Genomic DNA, 18,134 nt, shown 5'->3' on the forward strand with positions numbered 1-18,134 from the left:
CCAAGCCATGCGCGTCAATCCTGAAATCTTTTTGCCTAACCCAGGAGTTAGCAATGGGGGTAACAGTGCCCCTAGGGGTACTTGAAGGGCTCCCAAGGAGTACTTAGAGCCCTTCTGCTTCCCCACGCTGCAGCTGAACCATTTGTTCCCCATCTGAGGATCGTCACCTAAAAGCCAAAGTGTCTGCTGCAGAAGGGGAGAGAAGGAAGGCGAAGAAGACCGTCCTGCTGCTGCTGATTGGCTGGCTGTGTGCTGAAGCTCAGTATAGCCCCTCCCCTCAGCCTAACTACCAGGCTTCAGGAAATTTCCACTGAATATTCCCATGGAAATTAATGGAACAAGTCAACTTGTCCCATCAATTTCAATCGGAGTACTCACGAGCAACTTAACCCAAGTGTGGATGTGACCCAGCAGTGACCGGAATAGTTTGTCTCCCTAATTGTACCTCTGAAGAGAGTGTGTGTGTGTGTGTGTGTGCGCGCGCACACACACACACACACACACACTTACTTACTTAATTGTTACAGTTTTGAGATGGGCTACTCCAGTCATAGGAACATAGGAAGCTGCCATATACTGAGTCAGACCATTAGTCCATCTAGCTCAGTACTGTCTACCCAGACTGGCAGCGTCTTCTCCAAGGTTGCAGGCAGGAGTCTCTCTCAGCCCTATCTGGAGATGCTTCCAAAGAGGGAACTTGGAATCTTCTGTATGCAAGCAGGCAAGTGCTCTTTCCAGAGCACCCCCATCCCCTAAGGGGAAGATCTTCCAGTGCTCACACATGTACTCTCCCATCCAAATGCAAACCAGGGCAGACCCTGCTGAGCAAAGGGGGACAATTCATGCTGGCTACCCCAAGATCAGCTCTCCTCTCATACACCAGTCACTGGCTTACATCCACATTGCGTTATTCATAAGCAGCCTGGGGTACATGAGCTAAAGATGTTCAACAGAAGGGGTATGCTTGTTTTTAAAAGTTTGGGAACCCTTGGCCTAACCCCAAAAGCATGGGCTAATTGGGGTCATCCAAAGGTGAGGGGAAAGGCGCTTGGCCCATGCTTTAAGTCACTCTGTCAGTGCTTCACAAGCCCACAGTCCTGATACTGAAAACCTCCCGGACGAGTATGCTCTGCTGACCCCCAGATCAAGTCGCCTACCTGAGATTATTGCAGTAGAGGAGCTGAGAGAGGAGGCTTTGGAAGGCGCGAAAGGTGAGGCAGTTGGAGAGATTGGCTTCTTCCACACACACCTCCGACGTCTGCAGGAGATAAGCCAAGGCCGAGCAATTAACTGGAGTCAACATCCCGGCCAGGTTCTCGTTTCTCATCGCTTCCTCTACGCCGGTGGCAATCTCCGTGTGCTGGATTTCATGTAGACACTGCATGAGGTTCACGGTCCGGCAGGAGATGGCCTGCTCGTTGCCCAGAAGGCTCTGGAGGAGGCTGATCGCATGGCTCCGGTAGCCGTGATGTTCATCTCTTACTAGGAACCAATCGGACAGGACTCTGTTGACCTGCGAGGAGAGGAGGCCAGCCAAGAAACGCACAAAGAGGTCCAGGTGTCCATCCTCAGACTGCAGCGACCTCTGGATGGCATTTCTAAAGTGGTTGAGGAAGCCCAGTTTGGGCCAAGACATGCCACTCTCCACAAAGAGGTCAAAAAGGGCCCGTTTCGCTGAAGTATAATAGTACGTGGCCGCCAAAAATTCCTGGAACGTTAAGTGCGGGAAATAGAAGATGGAGGAAAACTGGGTCTCTTCCTTCAGCAAAAGCCTATTGCACAAGCTGGTGTGGAGTGAAGAGAGGTCAACGGCGTACGCTTTCATGTCTTGTTCGTGAAAGACGTATTTCCTCTTGATCAGACTGTAAAATGCCAGCCGACCTAAACAAGTGAGGACTTTCTTGCTGTTGTTGACCACCTGCTCAATGCGGGGCGTCTCCTTCTGCTTCCCCTGCCAGTCACTACACAAGGCCATTTTAAAGAAATAGGAATAAATTTCCGACAGAGTCTTGGGAACCGTTGGTGTCTCTGGGGACTGATCAGCGCTCTTCAGGAAGTAGGCCATGGCGGAGCCGCAGACCCAGCAAAATGCGGGCACCGTGCACAGAATGTACAAAGATCTGTTGGTCTTGAGATGACCCAGCACACAAGTGGATAGATCTGGGCTCTCGACAAACATGTGCTCTAAAAGGCTTTTGATCTCCGCGTCTCCGAATCCCTGGATCTCGGTCAACCGATCGACTAGACCGCCCGGGATCTGGCTGGTCACTATAGGTCGAGACGTGATCCAGATGGAAATGTCTTGGAGCAAGTTGCCTCGGATAATGTTGGTGATCAAGCTGTCTACTTGGATCTCCTTGCGGGGGTCTGTGCAAGTGACCGTCTCGGAGAAATCCAATGGGGTCTTAAATTCATCCAGGCCATCCAGAATAAGGAGGGTCCTGGCAGTGCCCATGGAGAGGAAGTCCAGCTCAGTCAAATGGGGAGATGCCAACCGGATCAGCCTCTCGGCAGAGAGTTTGTCGTACGTGTTTAATTCCCGGAAGGTGAGAGGCAACACAAAGATAAAATCCTTCCCGATTTCTCCCTTGGCCCAAGAATGGACAAATAGCTTTACCAAAGTGCTTTTGCCCATGCCAGCGACTCCCATGGTTACCGAGACCCTTGGAGGAATGCTGACTTTGGAGAGAGGCAAGAAGAGCTTCTCCAAGGGGATCTTCTTGCAGACATTCCTCAAGCCCTTGGTGGTTTCGGTCTGGACAAAATCGTGTTGTTTCTGCTGGAGATCGGTCAGCCCTTCCACCAGCAAAAGGTCAGTCAGTCTGTCCAAGGGCCCAAGGTCTGTACTAGCACTGCCACACCAGGTCTGAAGAGTCTCCATGTGCTTTTGAACCATCGGCTCTGTGTAGAGAGAAGTTCAAGGGAATTGAGTGGACAAGCAGCTTACACCAGGGGGTTCTCAAACGTGGATCCCAGAGGTTGTTGGACTACAACTCCCATCATCCCCAGCAAAAATGGCCTTTGGGTGATGGGAGTGATAGTCCAGCAACATCTGGGACCCACGCCTTGGAACCCTTGCCTTATATGGAGATATCAATTACATCCTGGTATTTTCTTCCCTCATTTATGATGAACAGAAGAGGTTCATCAAAATTCCTGGAGAGAACCATTCTGTGAGGTCAGTGCTGATCTTGGCAGGAAATGGTCTTGTGGTAGCAAGCATGACTTGTTCCCTTAGCTAAGCAGGCTTTGCCCTGGTTGCACATGAATGGGAGACCAGAGGTTTGAGCACTGGAAGATATTTCCGCCAGGGGAAGGAGCCGCTCTGGGAAGAGCAGAAGGTTCCAAGTTCCCTCCCTGGCAGCATCTCCAAGATAGGACTGAGGGAGATTCCTGCCTGCAACCTCGGAGAAGCCACTGCCAGTCTGTGAAAACAATACTGAGCTAGATAGACCAATGGTCTGACTCAGTACATGGCAGCTTCCTATGTTCCTAAATGCAAGTTTGTTTTATGCTTGAGTACATAATCAAGCAAGACTCCCATGTGTTTAAAACAGGGCTGCTCTACGCCCTGCAGATGTTAGCCTACAACTCCCGCAATCCCTGGCTCTTGACCACTATGACTGGGGATTATGGGAGTTGTAGTCTGAAAACAGCTGGTGGGTGGGGGCTAGGTTGAGCAGGCCTGGTTTAAAAGAACTTGCCTGAATCAGTAACAGTGGCAGATTCAGAAGAGAATGTCTTCTCCATTATGAGCCCCATTGCCCATTGAGGTCATCAGGAGAGGTCCATCTCCAGTTGCCGCCCCCTCAGAGGGTGGCCACAGGGGGACAGGCCTTCTCGGTTGCTGCCCCGAGATTGTGGAATGCGCTCCCTACTGAAATATGATCCTCCCCATTTCTGGCAATTTTAAAAAAGCATTTGAAAACCCGCCTCTTCAGCCACGCTTTTTCAGCTTTTTAAACTTTTAAGTTTTAACCGGTTTTTAATTTTTAGATGGCCTTATTTGTTTTAAGACTTTTGTGTATGTTTTAACTTGTTTTATGTTGTTGTTAACCGCCCAGAGATGAAAGTTTGGGGCAGTGTATAAATCAGATAAATAAAACAAAACATAAAAATAATAAATAAAATATGGCCGGGGTGGGCAGAGTAGAGACATGGCAAAGTGTACTTTGGGAAGACAAATATAGCCCCACATGTTAAGATTTCTGAAAGAAATATAAAGATGCATTTTACATTAATGTCCCTATACTAGCATCTATGGAAATGAACTCATGGGGAGATATTCTCTATATTTATATTAATGCTCCCTACCGCCCCCGATACATAAAAAGTGCCTTTTAAGTTCCGAGAGGTTCCAGCAATAGGAGGGAGCAGGAGAGGGGCAACCCATTGCTGGAACCCATTGCATCAATATAAATATAGAGAATATATATACCAGGGGGGTGCTGGCCATGATCAATGTTATTATTTTCACAGGTACAGAATGCCAAGGTGTTTGAAGTGTCTTTGGAAATGGCCCACTTTCCCAAAGACGTGGGGTGGAGCAGGGAAAGACCAGAAAGTCTGCAGACGAGACAAAACCAGGATCAAGTGCAATCGCTTTAGAGAAGAGGATCTACATTCAAAATTAAAGGTCAAGTGTGCCGTTGAGTCGATGCTGACTCCTGGCACCCATAGAGCCCTGTGGTTGTCTTTGGTAGAATACAGGAGGGGTTTCCCATTGCCTCCTCCCATGAATTATGAGATGATGCCTTTCAGCATCTTCCTATATCACTGCAGCCGTCCGATACGAGTGGGGATTCGAACCGGCAACTTTCTGCTTGTTAGTCAAGCATGTCCCCGCTGCGCCACTTAAGGTGGCTCATGTTCAAAATTAAGCTCCCACAAATTCTCAGCATTAGTCAGAGACGATAATAGGAACATCCGACAACCCACAAGCTCGGGGAACCTATCCAGGGGGTCTTTTCTGGCAGGGCCAGCTGCCCACTCACCATCCATCAGAGGTTTCCTCAGACCATCGGCTCAAACACCTTCCTGACTGCAGCCCACAGATGGAGGGCAGATTTCCCTTTGAGGGCACCCTTCAGGTCACGCTCTCCCGTCCATGTTAATTTCTGGACTAGCCGTTGTCCATGGTCCTGATGGAGCAGCGGTGAGGTTCCGGCATCAGTTCTGGGAGCAGAGAAAGCCGCAATTTACTTGAACAATCTTAACATAGGAAGCCACTTTCTATCAAGCCAGACCCTGGGTCCATCCAGCTTAGTATTGTCTACACTGACTGGCAGCAGCCCTCCAAGGTTACAAAAGTCTTTTCTCAGCCCTACCTGGAGATGCTGCCAGGGATTGAACGTGAGATCTTCTGCATGCAAGCATACACATGCTACTCTTGCTCTTCCAAGAGTTTGCTCTATAACTGAATATCGGACTGCACTTGATTTTATTACCCTTCTTCCTGTCTTCTGTTACAAGGAGTTTCCTTCGCCCTTTGTGGTTGTTGCCAATCCAGACTGCTTTTCTGGGTGAAGAACTACACGAGCTTCAAGCTCTGTCGGATTAGGGAACCTTCCTTGGCTTCTTGTAAGAGAACCCCGCAAATTATTGCAACTATCTAAGTGGGGGTGGTTATGCAGCATGATTGTCAGGGTGGGGGTGGCTATGGGAGCTGTCATGGATGGTGCCTGCACGTCTAAATTTGCAAATGAACCACTCACTACTTACACAGATATTATATATTGGTTTTCAACAAAAGTTCCCAAAGCGGGAAAGAAAGAAAGAAAGAAAGAAAGAAAGAAAGAAAGAAAGAAAGAAAGAAAGAAAGAAGCTCCCTGTCCCCAAAGCACTCACAATCTAAAAAAAGAAATCTAAGACAGACACCAGCAACAGCCACTGGAGGGATGCTGTGCTGGGGACGGATAGGGCCAGTTGCTCTCCCCGTGCTCAATAAAGAGAATCACCACTTTTTAAAAAGGTGCCTCTTCCTCAGTTAGCAGGGGACTTCTAATCAGGAATTTATCCACGTCGGTGGAAAAATCTGATTGCATTAATGCAGCCTCCATGGCACAGATTGGCTTGGCATCATTTGCGAAGAAAGATGACGGCATCAGAGTCGCTTTAATGGCAAATGGCATTTAATCTGCCCTAGGCAAATGGCATTTCTCACCACTCAAGGAGATATATTGTTCATTTCATGCCCCACAGCCATTCTGAAGGGAGAGTCTAATTGGAGAATATTTACAAGCTGCACAGCTGGTGCATCCAGACGCAACCTTTTCCCATCTGTGAAAATTATCCCAGGCGGGGGCCATGCTCTGAAGGCTCCCCACGTCCCAACAGCCTTGAGGAATGCTGATGGAGCACTGGACCTCTGCCAGTAGCAGCCCAACCACACCGTGTGGATGCTCGCTCAAAAGTTACACATTCTCAAACTAGGTGATCGTTGAGGGTGAGATTAAAGGGATAAGCCAAAGTCCTTGAGGAAAAGGTGGAATTTGATAGGGATTGGAAAGGAAAGGAAGAAATGGGAGCTGTAACCCCAAGATGGGGAGGGGGGGTGGCAGGGGGAAGAAAAGGTCTTTACAAGAAGGCCTCTCTCTGTAGAAGAATAATGCAGGTTATCAGTGGTCCCATCAAATCACCCATGGAGGAGAGCTGGTCTTGTGGTAGCAAGCATGCATTGTCCCCTTTGCTAAGCAGAGTCCACCCTGGTTTGCATTTGAATGGACATCCCCCTTACGGGATGGAGCCGCTCTGGGAAGAGCAGAAGGTTCCAAGTTCCCTTCCTGGCAGCCTCCCCAAGATAGGGCTGAGAGAGATTCCTGCCTGCAACCTTGGCAAAGCCGCTGCCACTCTGGGAAGACTATACTGGGCGAGATGGACCAAGGGTCTGACTCAGTATATGGCCGCTTCCATCTAGTGTGCCCTGATTCTGCCTCTCTCTGCTCTACCCTTTAGAACCTAATCGCTCCAGGTAGTATTTCAGCCAGAATCGAAGATCCTATCGCAAGCAATCTGTTCATCACAGAACTTGAAGCAAGATGACCACGGGAAATCCCGATTCCCCACAAGGCGATGAAGGGGCAATACATCTGAACCATGTGAAGTTTTTTCGGTGCAGAGGACAGTTTCCCCCAGATAACCCTAGGATTTGTAGCCTCATGGGGAATGCAGAATTTCATGAATTTGTACTGGATTTACCTGCACACAAGACAAGGCTTTCCCCAAGTTCTTTGATGTTAGAAATCAGGGGGACTGTCTTAAATTCAGAGTCGCTGTTGGGTAAATATAGGCATAACTTGTATCTAACCTTGATTTTTAAACCGGGGTTCATCTTAAATTCATAGCTGTCTTATAGTTGGGTCACTTCTCTCTCTCTCTCCACCCCACACATCAGGCCCTAGAAGGCCTATCTTGTCCAGCATCTGGTTTCCCACAATGGCCCACCGGATGCCTCTAGGAAGCCCACAGGCAAGAGATGAGGGCCTGCCCTCTCTCCTGCTGTTGCTCCCTTGCAACTGGTATTGAGAGGCATTTTGCCTCTGAGGCTGTTGGTTTGGGGAGCAAACCTCACTGAAACAATCTGGATGCAACCACCACCATAAGCAGATCACGGCTTGTATAATTCTTTTGCCAAGACAAATGACTGCATCTGAGCTGCTTTAATGGCCCTAGGCGAATGACATTCGTCTCCATCCAAGGAGATAAATTGTTCATTTCATGCCCCACAGTTATATGAAGGGAGCCAAATTAAAAGGCATAATTATTAACTGGAGAGTCAACAGTCCTCGAGTGTGGAAATGTTGGAGGCAGGTCGCAGTACTACAATTCAGCTTCTGTAGGTATACGGTCCGGTTTCTGGATATTAACGAAAGCAGCTGTCCTAGTTCAGAGACTTGCGTAACTGTGAAACTGACACACCTACAGTTGTGAGTCGAGTTCCCAGAGCCAATGTCCAAATGCAATTAAAAAGGAGCATACTCTGTAAATTTACAAACATGTTTGCAGACCGCAGGGAGGAGAGCTGGTCTTGGGATAGCCAGCATGAGTTGTCCCCTTTGCTAAGCAGGGTCCACCCTGGTTTGCATTTGAGTGGGAGATAACATGTGTGAGCACTGTAAGTCCTTCCTCTTAGGAGATAGGGCCACTCTGGGAAGAGTGCTTACATGCAGAAGGTTCCAAGCTCCCTCTCTGGCAGCATCTCCAAGACAGGGCTGAGAGAGATGCCTGCCTGCAACCCTGGAGAAGCCGCTGCCAGTCTGGGTAGACAATACTGAGCTAGATGGACCCATGGTCTGACTCAATATATGGCAGCTTCCTAGGTTCCTAGTTCAGGGACTTGCATAACTATGAAATTGACACAGCTACAGTTGTGGGTCGAGTTCCTATAGTAGAGTTCCAAATGCAATTAAAAAGGAACATATTCTGTAAATTTACAAACATATTCACAGACCACAGGGTAATATCAGTAAGAAAAGACAGCATGCATGAGTGGTTAGCCCACTCAGCAACACCTAGCATAGTTTGCATGAGATATGGAATGCTATGATATGAAGCTATGGAATGCACTCCCGGCAGAAATCCGTAATTTGAGTTCATTGCTGTCTTACTTGGTAGGGTTGCAATGAAGGCCTTGGAAAGGATATTTAGATGCTGTGATGTGTCTATATCTACAAAGATTATAATCGTTCAGACCATGGTTTTTCCCATGACACTCTATGGATGCGAAAGCTGGACTTTGAAGAAGCAAGACAGAAAAAGCATTGACGCTTTTGAACTTTGGCGCTGGAGAAGACTTTTGAGGAGAACATGGACAGCCAGGAAAACAAACCCATGGGTCCTAGAGCAAATCAGTCCAGAATTTTCACTCGAGGCACAAATGACCAGGCTCAAACTACCATACTTGGGACACATTATGCAAAGACTGAGCTCCCTTGAGAAGCCCATAATGCTGGGGAAAGTGGAAGGAAAGAGAAGAAGTGGATGACCAGCAGCAAGGTGGATGGATTCGATGACGACAGCAATGAATGCTCCACTGAGAGACCTTCAAAGCCAAGTGGAAGACAGATCATCCTGGAGAGAATCAATCTATGCGGCTGCTAAGAGTTGACATTGACTTGACGGCACTAATCAAGCAAGCAAGCAAGCAAGCAAGCAAGCACTGTCTTTCAGGAGAGCCCTTAAAACCTATCTGTTTGGCCTGGCCTTCCAGGGTTTTAAAACTGCTGTAAACTGTTTTAAAACTGCTGTAAACTGTTTTAAATTGTTTTAAATTGCTCGCTCTCCCCAAAGGGCTCACAATCTAAAGAAACATATGACTCATTCAGGGACATTATTACCGGACATTTACAAATCTAAGACCCAATTCATAATCACAAGCAGCCGTGTGGGCAGCCTCATGAAACGCAGAAAGTGTAGGCAGCCCCGGAGCTCACCACAGGACATGAGTCTGGCCTATTTCCACCATGCTTTCCTCTTTATTTTCCTTTTCCTTTTTTTAAACTCTGCACTGAGGTGTTGGAAAGAGCTGGGGCGGTGTGAGGGGCTGCTTCCCACAAAGAGCTTCAAATGCAAAGCTGATCCCCGCTGATGTCTCCCCACAGTCGTCTTTTTTCTAAACTAAACAGCCCCAGGAGTTGTAACCTTGCCTCATAAGAAAGGTGCTCTAGGCCCCTGATCATCTGGGTTGCCCTCTTCTGCACCTTTCCCACTTCTACAGTGTCCTTTTTTAGATGTGGTGACCAGAATTGAATGCAGTACTTCAAGTGTGGCTGTGCTGTAGTTTTGTACAAGGGCATTATAATATCAGCAGTCTCATTTCCAGTCCCCTTCCTAATGATCCCTAGCTTGGAATGGGCCTTTTCCACAGCTGCCGCACACTGAGTGGACGCTGTCAATGAGATGTCCACCACGACCGCAAGATCCCTCTCCTGGTCAGTCAGCTCAGTTCTGGGAGGGAAACCTTAGGTCACTTGTCTGTCTGAACTGCGGTTGCACGGCATACTAAAAACTCAACCACAGGCCTCTCCACCTCCGATTTCCCGTTGCGTGCGAATGGGGCCAGTCACTTCTTTCCTGCCCCGTCCCACACATTGATCTATGGGGCTAATATCTGTGCTTGTCTTTTCATAACAATCTATATCAGTTCCGCCAGTAGCAGTATCCGCCCGCTGCTGGTACTCTGGTGACTTCTAGGCTGGATTATGCTCCCTAGAGGAGGATGGCTTTGAAGGTGGGTTAAGAACTTCAACTCGTGCAAAATGGTGCTGACCGCAGTTCACGTAGGGATACTCGTATACCGGCTGTTTTGAAATATCTGCTGCACTGGCTGCCAATTTGTTTCCAGGCCCAGTTCAGAGTGCTGGCTTTGCCCTCGAGAGCAGGACTGCACAACCTCCGACCCCCTGCTGTTGCTAGACTACAACTCCCATCATTCCAGCCACAGTGGCCCACAGCCAGCGATTATTGGAGTCGCCACCCATCTGCAGGAAGGCTGAAGTTGTGCAGGCCTGCTCCAGAGCCTTAAATAGTACAGAGATGAACATCGGAAGCTGCCAGATACTGAGTCAGACCCTTGGTCCACCTAGCTCAGTATTTTCTACACAGACTGGCAGTGGCGTCTCCAAAGTTGCAGGCGGGAGCAGGTCCTTCAGCCCTATCTTGGAGATGCTGCCCGGGAGGGAACTTGGAACCTTCTGCACACTGCTCATGTACTACTAACTGCTAGAAGAACCTGTCTCTGCAAGCGAGATCCTTCTTCAAAGGCCATCTAAAGCGGAGACCAGACTGGCCTTCACAGGAAGCAGGGCCTCTTTGGATGCAGCCCCAGTGCTTTACAATGCCCTCCCCCTGAGATATTTGTATGCCCCCCATTCCTTGCTGCCTGGTTCAGAAGCAGAGCAAGACCTCTCTTTTCCATAAGAACAGCCCTGCTGGATCAGGCCCCAGGCCCATCTCGTCCGCATCCTGTTTCCCACAGTTTCAAGAGGCCTTTGGGCCGATGGGTCAATTCATTTTGTTGCTCTTGATTTCCGTCTGCCTTACATACTTCTGCAGACTTGATTTTTAAATTAAGAGAGGTTTAGAAATGTGTTAAATGATAGAATTAAATAAACATCCCACACTGCACTGACTCCCAAGGCCATGGCTATGTCTGGGAAGGTGCTGTGGGGTCCTATTTACCCCGGGATATCCTAAGCCCCTTCTTCTCAGCCCTCCCTCCCTCTCCCTCTCTCCTTTTTTTAAGTGTGAGCCTCTAGCTCTCGTGCTAACAGAAGGAAACTCATGCACAATGCAGGCACCATTATCACCCAGTTGCACAGGAAACCCGTGCCGGCCATCCAGCACTCTGGCCAATGCGCACAAAGCCACAGGGATGTTTGATAGTCGCCCCCAACACTTGACGCGTACTCAGTTTTAGCAAACGCAGTTAATAATTTGCATTTCTTGCAGTTTTGCCTCGACTGATGCTGCCTTGTTCCGAGGCCAACCGCCCCCAAATGTCAGCGTACAAACCTGTAATGCACCCTGCAGATGTTTCACTCCGAAGCACAGGAAGAGCGCTTCCGTGGTGTGGTTAGGGGCTCCTTTTTCAGCCGTGCACGCCAATCCACACCCAGCAAGGTTTCCTCCTCCCTTGCCTCTGGCCACCCGCCTTGCTAAGGAGCCTAAAAGGCCAGGTTTGCTTCCCCCCCATTGAAAAGTTGAGTCTCTCCCCAAGACAATTCATCTTTTATCTTTCCTCCTACCTTCTCCACAAATGTGCCTCCAGTTCTTGTGGCCTCCCCAAGGTAGACCGTTAGATGGATCTCGCTTTTGGAGCTGTGTCCACAATCCCAGCAAAGGTCTCTTCTACGGTCATCTTGCCAGAATCATGGTTTCGTAAGCCCAACTGAAACTTGTGGGTTTTGTGAGTGTATCCTTTAGGTTACTGGAATGCCCTCCCCTGGTTTGAAAAAGAGAACGTCGTCGCTTCCAACAAGCCCTTCTCTCTCAGTCGGGTCCTTCTGAAGATCCAGAAAGCATCTGTGAAGAAAGCACAGCTTACAATCTCCTCTGGATGTCCAAAGGATGCAGAGCTGGAGAGAGAGTAAGCCAGCCAGACAGCAACGGATTTCCTCGCCTAAGCTTTGCTGCTGCTGCTGTTCCAGCCGACTTGCTTTCTGTCTTTTTTCTTCTTCTTCAGTTGTGCTACTCACCTCTTCCTGTGCTTGTGGGTCTAATTTGATCTTCCTTCCTGTTCATTTCAAACGCTGTAAGACAACCAAGTGCAGCCAGGTGACCACCGAGAAAGCAACAAGAAAGAAACCTTGAGCCCACACTTGCTGGGAGCTTGCAACGTTAGGCATGTCTTCTGTTGTGCCACAAGACACTGAGAAAAACCAGCTGCTCGCTCAGCAGGACATTCTGGTGCCTCAGGTGGGAAACTCCAAATGGCACATCCATAAGCCAGACCTGCACATTTTCACCATCAGGGGATGAATGCTCATAGTGATTTTGGGCAACATCTATTCCCCTAGAGATGGAAAATAGAGGATAGCATTGCTGCACATACAGCTTTTCCTGTGTTATCACCCTCTCTTTATCCCTATCCCCAAGCCATTAGGGTAACATTGGGCCTTCTCGGTTGCTGCCCCGAGATTGTGGAATGCGCTCCCTGCTATGATCCTCCCTATCTCTGGCAATTTTCAAAAAAATACTTGAAAACCCATCTTTTCGCCCAAGCTTTCTCAGCTTCCTAAATTTGTAGGTTTTAATTTCTGGTTTATTTTTAAATTGTTAAATTGTTTTTAGTTTTTGTATATGTTTTAAACTTGTTTTATGCTATTGTTAACCAACCAGAGATGAAAGTTTGGGGCAGTGTACAAATTTGATAGATAGATAGATAGACAGACAGACAGATAGATAGATAGATAGATAGATAAACAAACAGTGCAGTCATTTTTGCACAGAGGAAACGGTTAGAGTTTGTAAACGGGCCAACAAAGGAAGCTACCCGCTCCAGTTACAGAGTAGAGTGCAGAGTTTTTGCTGCTGCATTCATCTAAAGAACACGCATGGAGATTGTAGTACAATCTAAACTATATAGGTTTATCGGTGAAGTACATTTTGGATAGGAAAGACCTAGCCCTATCTAAGAGCTACATAATAGATAGATGGGGAGAGAGATATGTCTCCATCTACTCTCCAAGAGGAAAGAACATAAGAACAGCCCTGCTGAATCAGGCCCAAGGCCCATCTAGTCCAGCATCCTGTTTCACACAGTGGCCCACAAGATGCCACTGAGAAGTCCACAGGCAGGAGTTGAGGACATGCCCTCTCTCCTACTGATACTCCTCTGCAAGTGGTACTCAGAGGCATCCTGCCTTTGAGGCTGGAGGTGGCCTATAGCCCTCCGACTAGTAGCCATTGATAGACCTCTCCTCCATGAAGTTATCCAAGCCCCTCTTAAAGCCATCTAGGTTGTTGGCTGTCACCACATCTTGTGGACAGACTCCCCACAGGAAACGTCTGAGAGGTCAAGGCAGGGGTCATAGAGTAGAGGTAAAGTAGGGACAGGTAAGGAGACCCCCACTACCTACGTCTGCTCCCAATGCCCCTAGTGGTCATTAGGATAGTTGGTGCAGAAGGTCGATGTACTGGAACTCCATCTCCAACAAAAACGGCTAGGGTAACATTGAACAAATTGTTACACTCTCTCCATGGAGTACTCTGTGGAGGACATTCCTGCCGATTTTCATTTCCATTCCTCAGACAACACTGATAAAATCTTAAGGCAGTGTTTGTGTTCTTAAAACTTTTAGAGCACCGCTGCAAATTGGGCTGCTGAAGACCCGATAGGACAGCATGATGAGACACAAAAGACATCACCTCCTTTCCATCTCTAGGGCAGACCTTGCCAAAAATCACAATGAGTATCCATCTCCCCAGATGGTATCAACCACCCAAGCTGGATCATGACCTCCCATCTCAGCCAGATTCACTGGGAGCACAATTCACTGTGCAAAGCTCATAAAGAGCTCCTACTCAGGGGGCGTTGGAGAGGAGAATTTCTTGTTGGGTTGTGCACCATGGACTGATTGAAATGTCTGTTTATAATGGAGTGACTAATACAGGTCTCTTTCAGTGGGCTTGTATGGAAAGAGTGTATTTATTTGTGTTAACATCATAGCTGTTGAGACCACACATATCCCATGTTGGCTTTAAAGTGTGGAGGGTGGTATTGGGTGCAAAATTCAACTTCTGGAGAACTGCTGTAATCATTGTAAAGTGTTCTACTTTAATACTTAAAATACTTAATTTCAGATCTCTCGATGCTGAAAGGAGTGCTCCTGTTACACGGTGTGTTTGAACACATATCCCTTGAACACAGTCATTAGGGCTGAGCTAGGATTCAAACTGGAGACATTGAATGGCATCCAGAAGAGATGATGTACCAAATGTCATCCCATTGAATCCGGGTTCAGAGTTATTGCAGCACTATCAAAGCGAATCTTAAGACAGTCAAGTTAAAACCAAAGTATTTCCCTAGCCATTTTAGCCTGTATTCACTCTGCTTTGAACACAGATCTAACTTCCATGTCAACTCAAGCTAAATCCTGCAGGCAATGCCAAAGTCTACACTTGCAAGTAGAGTTGCCATGCCCTCCGGAATTTCGGGTTTCTCCCAGATTTTAAGCTGGTCTTAAAATGAGAGGAGGGCTGGTCTTGTGGTAGCCAGCATGACTTGTCGCCTTAGATAAGCAGGATCTACCCTGGTTGCATATGAATGGGAGACTTGATGTGTGAGCACTGCAAGATCTTCCCCTCAGGGGATGGAGCTGCTCTGAGAAGAGCAGAAGATTCCAAGTTCCCTCCCTGGCAGCATCTCCAAGATAGGGCTGAGAGAGACTCCTGCCTGCAGCCTTGGAGAAGCCGCTGCCAGTCTGTGAAGACAATACTGAGCTAGATGGACCAAGGGTCTGACTCAGTATATGGCAGCTTCCTATGTTCCTAAGCATCTCACCCAAACTCGCCTGGATTTCAGCTTTCATTTTAAGAACAAACGAAAGAAAGAGCTAAATTCTAGCCATTGTAGAAGTGGAGTTATGGAGCAAAATGTGCAGTCACAATTCTCCTTGAAAAATATTTTCAAGCAAATTTACATAATATGCAAATCAGCCACCAGGATTTGGAAAGCCAGAATATGGCAAGCTACTATCATAAGGAATACACAAGGCCCTCTCCATTACTTTCTCCGTACAGGGAATTCTGGATCATCTCTCCAAGGTACTGTTGCTGTGCTCCGAATGTGGTGTGAGACAACTTTACAGAAAATGAACCTGCAGACAGGATGCCAGAAACCACGTGTTTGAGGTGAGGAGGTCATGCTCTTGGTAGATGACTTGCTGTAAAAGGAGTGGGTGGGCGAAAATGCATCATTGCAACTTATACCCGAGTGCTATTTTTCACATGACAACCTGGGACGGCCGTCTCCTCTGGTGAGGCTGAATTAATATAAACTGGAAAACGAGAACCAAGAACTGAGAAGGATCCCACTGATGCAGAGAGTGCTGAAATGAATGCTCAGAAATACCCCAACATTGGGCAGCAGTTCAAATGTTGCTGTGCAAACATCATGTGCAAAATGTCAAGCTTAACTTCACACTCTGGAAGGAAGAATCGCCCTCAGCAATGGAGATTTCAGTGTTTGACGTCTGCCAGCATCTCCTGAGTGTTTGGGCATCAAAACGGAGTTCTAGAGAGCCTTGTGGCATCTTAAAGACCAACACATTTATTATGGATTTATTCAGGGTTAGGGTCACTGCAGTGCATTGTCAGTCAACCTTGGAAGCTGCCTTATGCCAAGTCAGACTATTGGTCCAATGGTCCATCGGTCCATCGAGCTTGATATTGTCTAGAGTGGTTCCCTATACGGGTGTGCATAAAACTGGTTGGCCCAGTTTGGTTCGAGTCTGAACTGGACCCGAACCGGGCCAGTTCAGCCTGGCACCCCCTCAAACGCCCCCTGGTTCAGTTGGTGGGGGGAGTTCATGAGGGCTTCTCCAAGGTGGAGACCCAGCGGGCATGCACAGCAGCCTTCAAAATGGCCCCCGTGACAGGGGTAAGGCCCAGAACAGGGCAATTTGAGGCATAAAACAGGGCGATTTGAGGCATAATGCAGGCCCATGGGGGGAGGGGGAACCTCCAGAGACACCCCCCACGGCCTCAGAGAAGCCTTCCAAAGGGGGTAAGTATAAGTATTAAAAAGTGTTTTTTTTAATGAAAAAGCTCATGAACCCACCCAAACAATGGTGGGGGTGGGGTCTGGTTCCGTTCAACATCGGACTACCGAACCGAACATTTGCACATCCCTAGTTCCCAACCTGGGTTCCTCCAGATGTTGATGAACTACAACTCCCAGCATCCCTGGCCACAATAAATTGCAGGGGGTGCTGGGAGTTGTAGTTCACCAACATCTGGAGGACCCCAGGACCTGGAGGGGCCCAGGTTGGGAACCATTGGACACTGACTGCTGGCAGTCTCTCTCTCTCTCTCTCTCTCTCTCTCTCTCTCTCTCTCTCTCTCTCTCTCTCTCTCTCTCAGAGAGTCTCTCTGAGGTTTCAGGCAGGAGTCTTTCCCAGCTCTACCTGCCAACACCAGGGAGTGAACCCAGGACCTCCTGCATGCGAGCTCTGCCCCTGAGCTATGGCCCCCTCCCCTAAAGCAGGGGTTCCCATCCCCAGCTATAATTGATTGTGGTTGAGGATGAAGGAAATTGTAGTCCATCAACATCTGGAGTACCAGAGGCTGGGAGTCCCTGTCCCAAGGGAAATATCTCACAGCAGAGAGCACCCACATATAGTCTCCCATCCAAATGCAAAACGACAACGACTGCGGTTGTGAGCCCTTCATCTCATACCTTTAAAGCTTTATGTAGAATAGTCACAGACTGTGCCTCTTGCATTTTACAGTCTTTTCCGTTTGGGGGAGAAAGCGGCCGTCAGTCAACTTTGATCCACAAACCAGTTAAGCCACGTCTTTGAAATCAAGCAGATTTTACCCCAGAGAAGAAAATCAGCTTAATCCGGTCAGATCCAGCCACACCAGCTCCCCTAGTCAATGGAGAATGACCATTCAAGACTATAATCTTCAGTCTATGACAGCACTTCAATAGGACAAGAGCAGCAGGAAAGACAAATCCATTATTTCCTCGGTATGAACACACCATTCAAGAGCCCCATGAAGAGGCTTTATGCTCAACTCTAATGGTGTTTTCCTCAAGTAAAATAATCAGAGGATTATTTTTTAGCCTTAACGATGAAGGTAGAAATTAGAGTGGGTCTGGAGATATCAAGGACTACTTCAGAAGTTTTCAAATGGAGGCAGATTGATGCTTCGACAGCAGCAGCAAGGAGCCTGACAGCTTCCAGTTTCAAGATGAATTGAAACTAGGCGAGTCATGAATTGAAACCTGCTAATGCAAGAGGCAAGCCACCTAATGGCACAGTGGGGAACTCACAAGCAGAAGGTTGCCGGTTCGAATCCCCACTTGTATCGGGCAGCTGAAGCAATCTAGGAAGATGCAGAAAGGCATCATCTCATACTGCGCGGGAAGAGGCAATGGTCAACCCCTCCTGTATTCTACCAAAGACAACCAGCTCCAGTGTGGGCCACCTCCAGCCTCAGAGGAGGCACGATGCCTCTCAACCCCAGTTGCAGGGGAGCAACAGCAGCAGGAGAGAGGGCATGCCATCTCCCCTTGCTGGTGAGAGCATTTTAAAAGCTGAATTTATATATATATAATCCCAGGGCTTACCTTATAAGACTTGAAACATGATCAAAGAGGCTAAGACCAGAAAACCTCTCATTACAGCTTTACTGCTGCTTGCCACAGGTGACGCCTATATTCCCTAAATGGTTCACTCTGCAGCAGGAAGAAAATCTTTAAAGGAACCTCCTCTTTAAGAGGAGAGCTGGGCTTGTGGCAGCAAACCTGACTTGTCCCCTTAGCTAAGCAGGGTCTGCCCTGGTTGCATATGAATGGGATACTAGAAGTGTGAGCACTGGAAGAGATTCCCCTTCGGGGATGGAGCCTCTCTGAGAAGAGCAGAAGGTTCCAAGTTCCCTCCCTGGCGGCATCTCCAAGATCGGGCTGA

The 18,134-nt window shown here is 48.1% G+C and overlaps 1 protein-coding gene across 1 annotated transcript in view; it reads right to left on the reverse strand.

Annotated features, from left to right (window-relative positions):
* Positions 1-17,899, reverse strand: part of NLRC3 (NLR family CARD domain containing 3) — a 45,085-nt gene extending 27,186 nt beyond the window's left edge. Inside the window, exons 1-5 of the mRNA XM_053276850.1 lie at positions 17,795-17,899; positions 12,195-12,248; positions 11,745-12,021; positions 4,995-5,175; positions 1,158-2,901 (exon numbers count right to left, since the gene is read on the reverse strand). Of these exons, the coding sequence (XP_053132825.1) occupies positions 1,158-2,901; positions 4,995-5,001 (1,751 nt within the window). The 5' untranslated portion in view covers positions 5,002-5,175; positions 11,745-12,021; positions 12,195-12,248; positions 17,795-17,899. The remainder of the gene's footprint in view (positions 1-1,157; positions 2,902-4,994; positions 5,176-11,744; positions 12,022-12,194; positions 12,249-17,794) is intronic.
* Between the last annotated feature and the right edge of the window lie 235 nt (positions 17,900-18,134).

Source organism: Hemicordylus capensis, chromosome 13, assembly GCF_027244095.1.
Source record: "Hemicordylus capensis ecotype Gifberg chromosome 13, rHemCap1.1.pri, whole genome shotgun sequence".
Classification (NCBI taxonomy): domain Eukaryota; kingdom Metazoa; phylum Chordata; class Lepidosauria; order Squamata; family Cordylidae; genus Hemicordylus; species Hemicordylus capensis.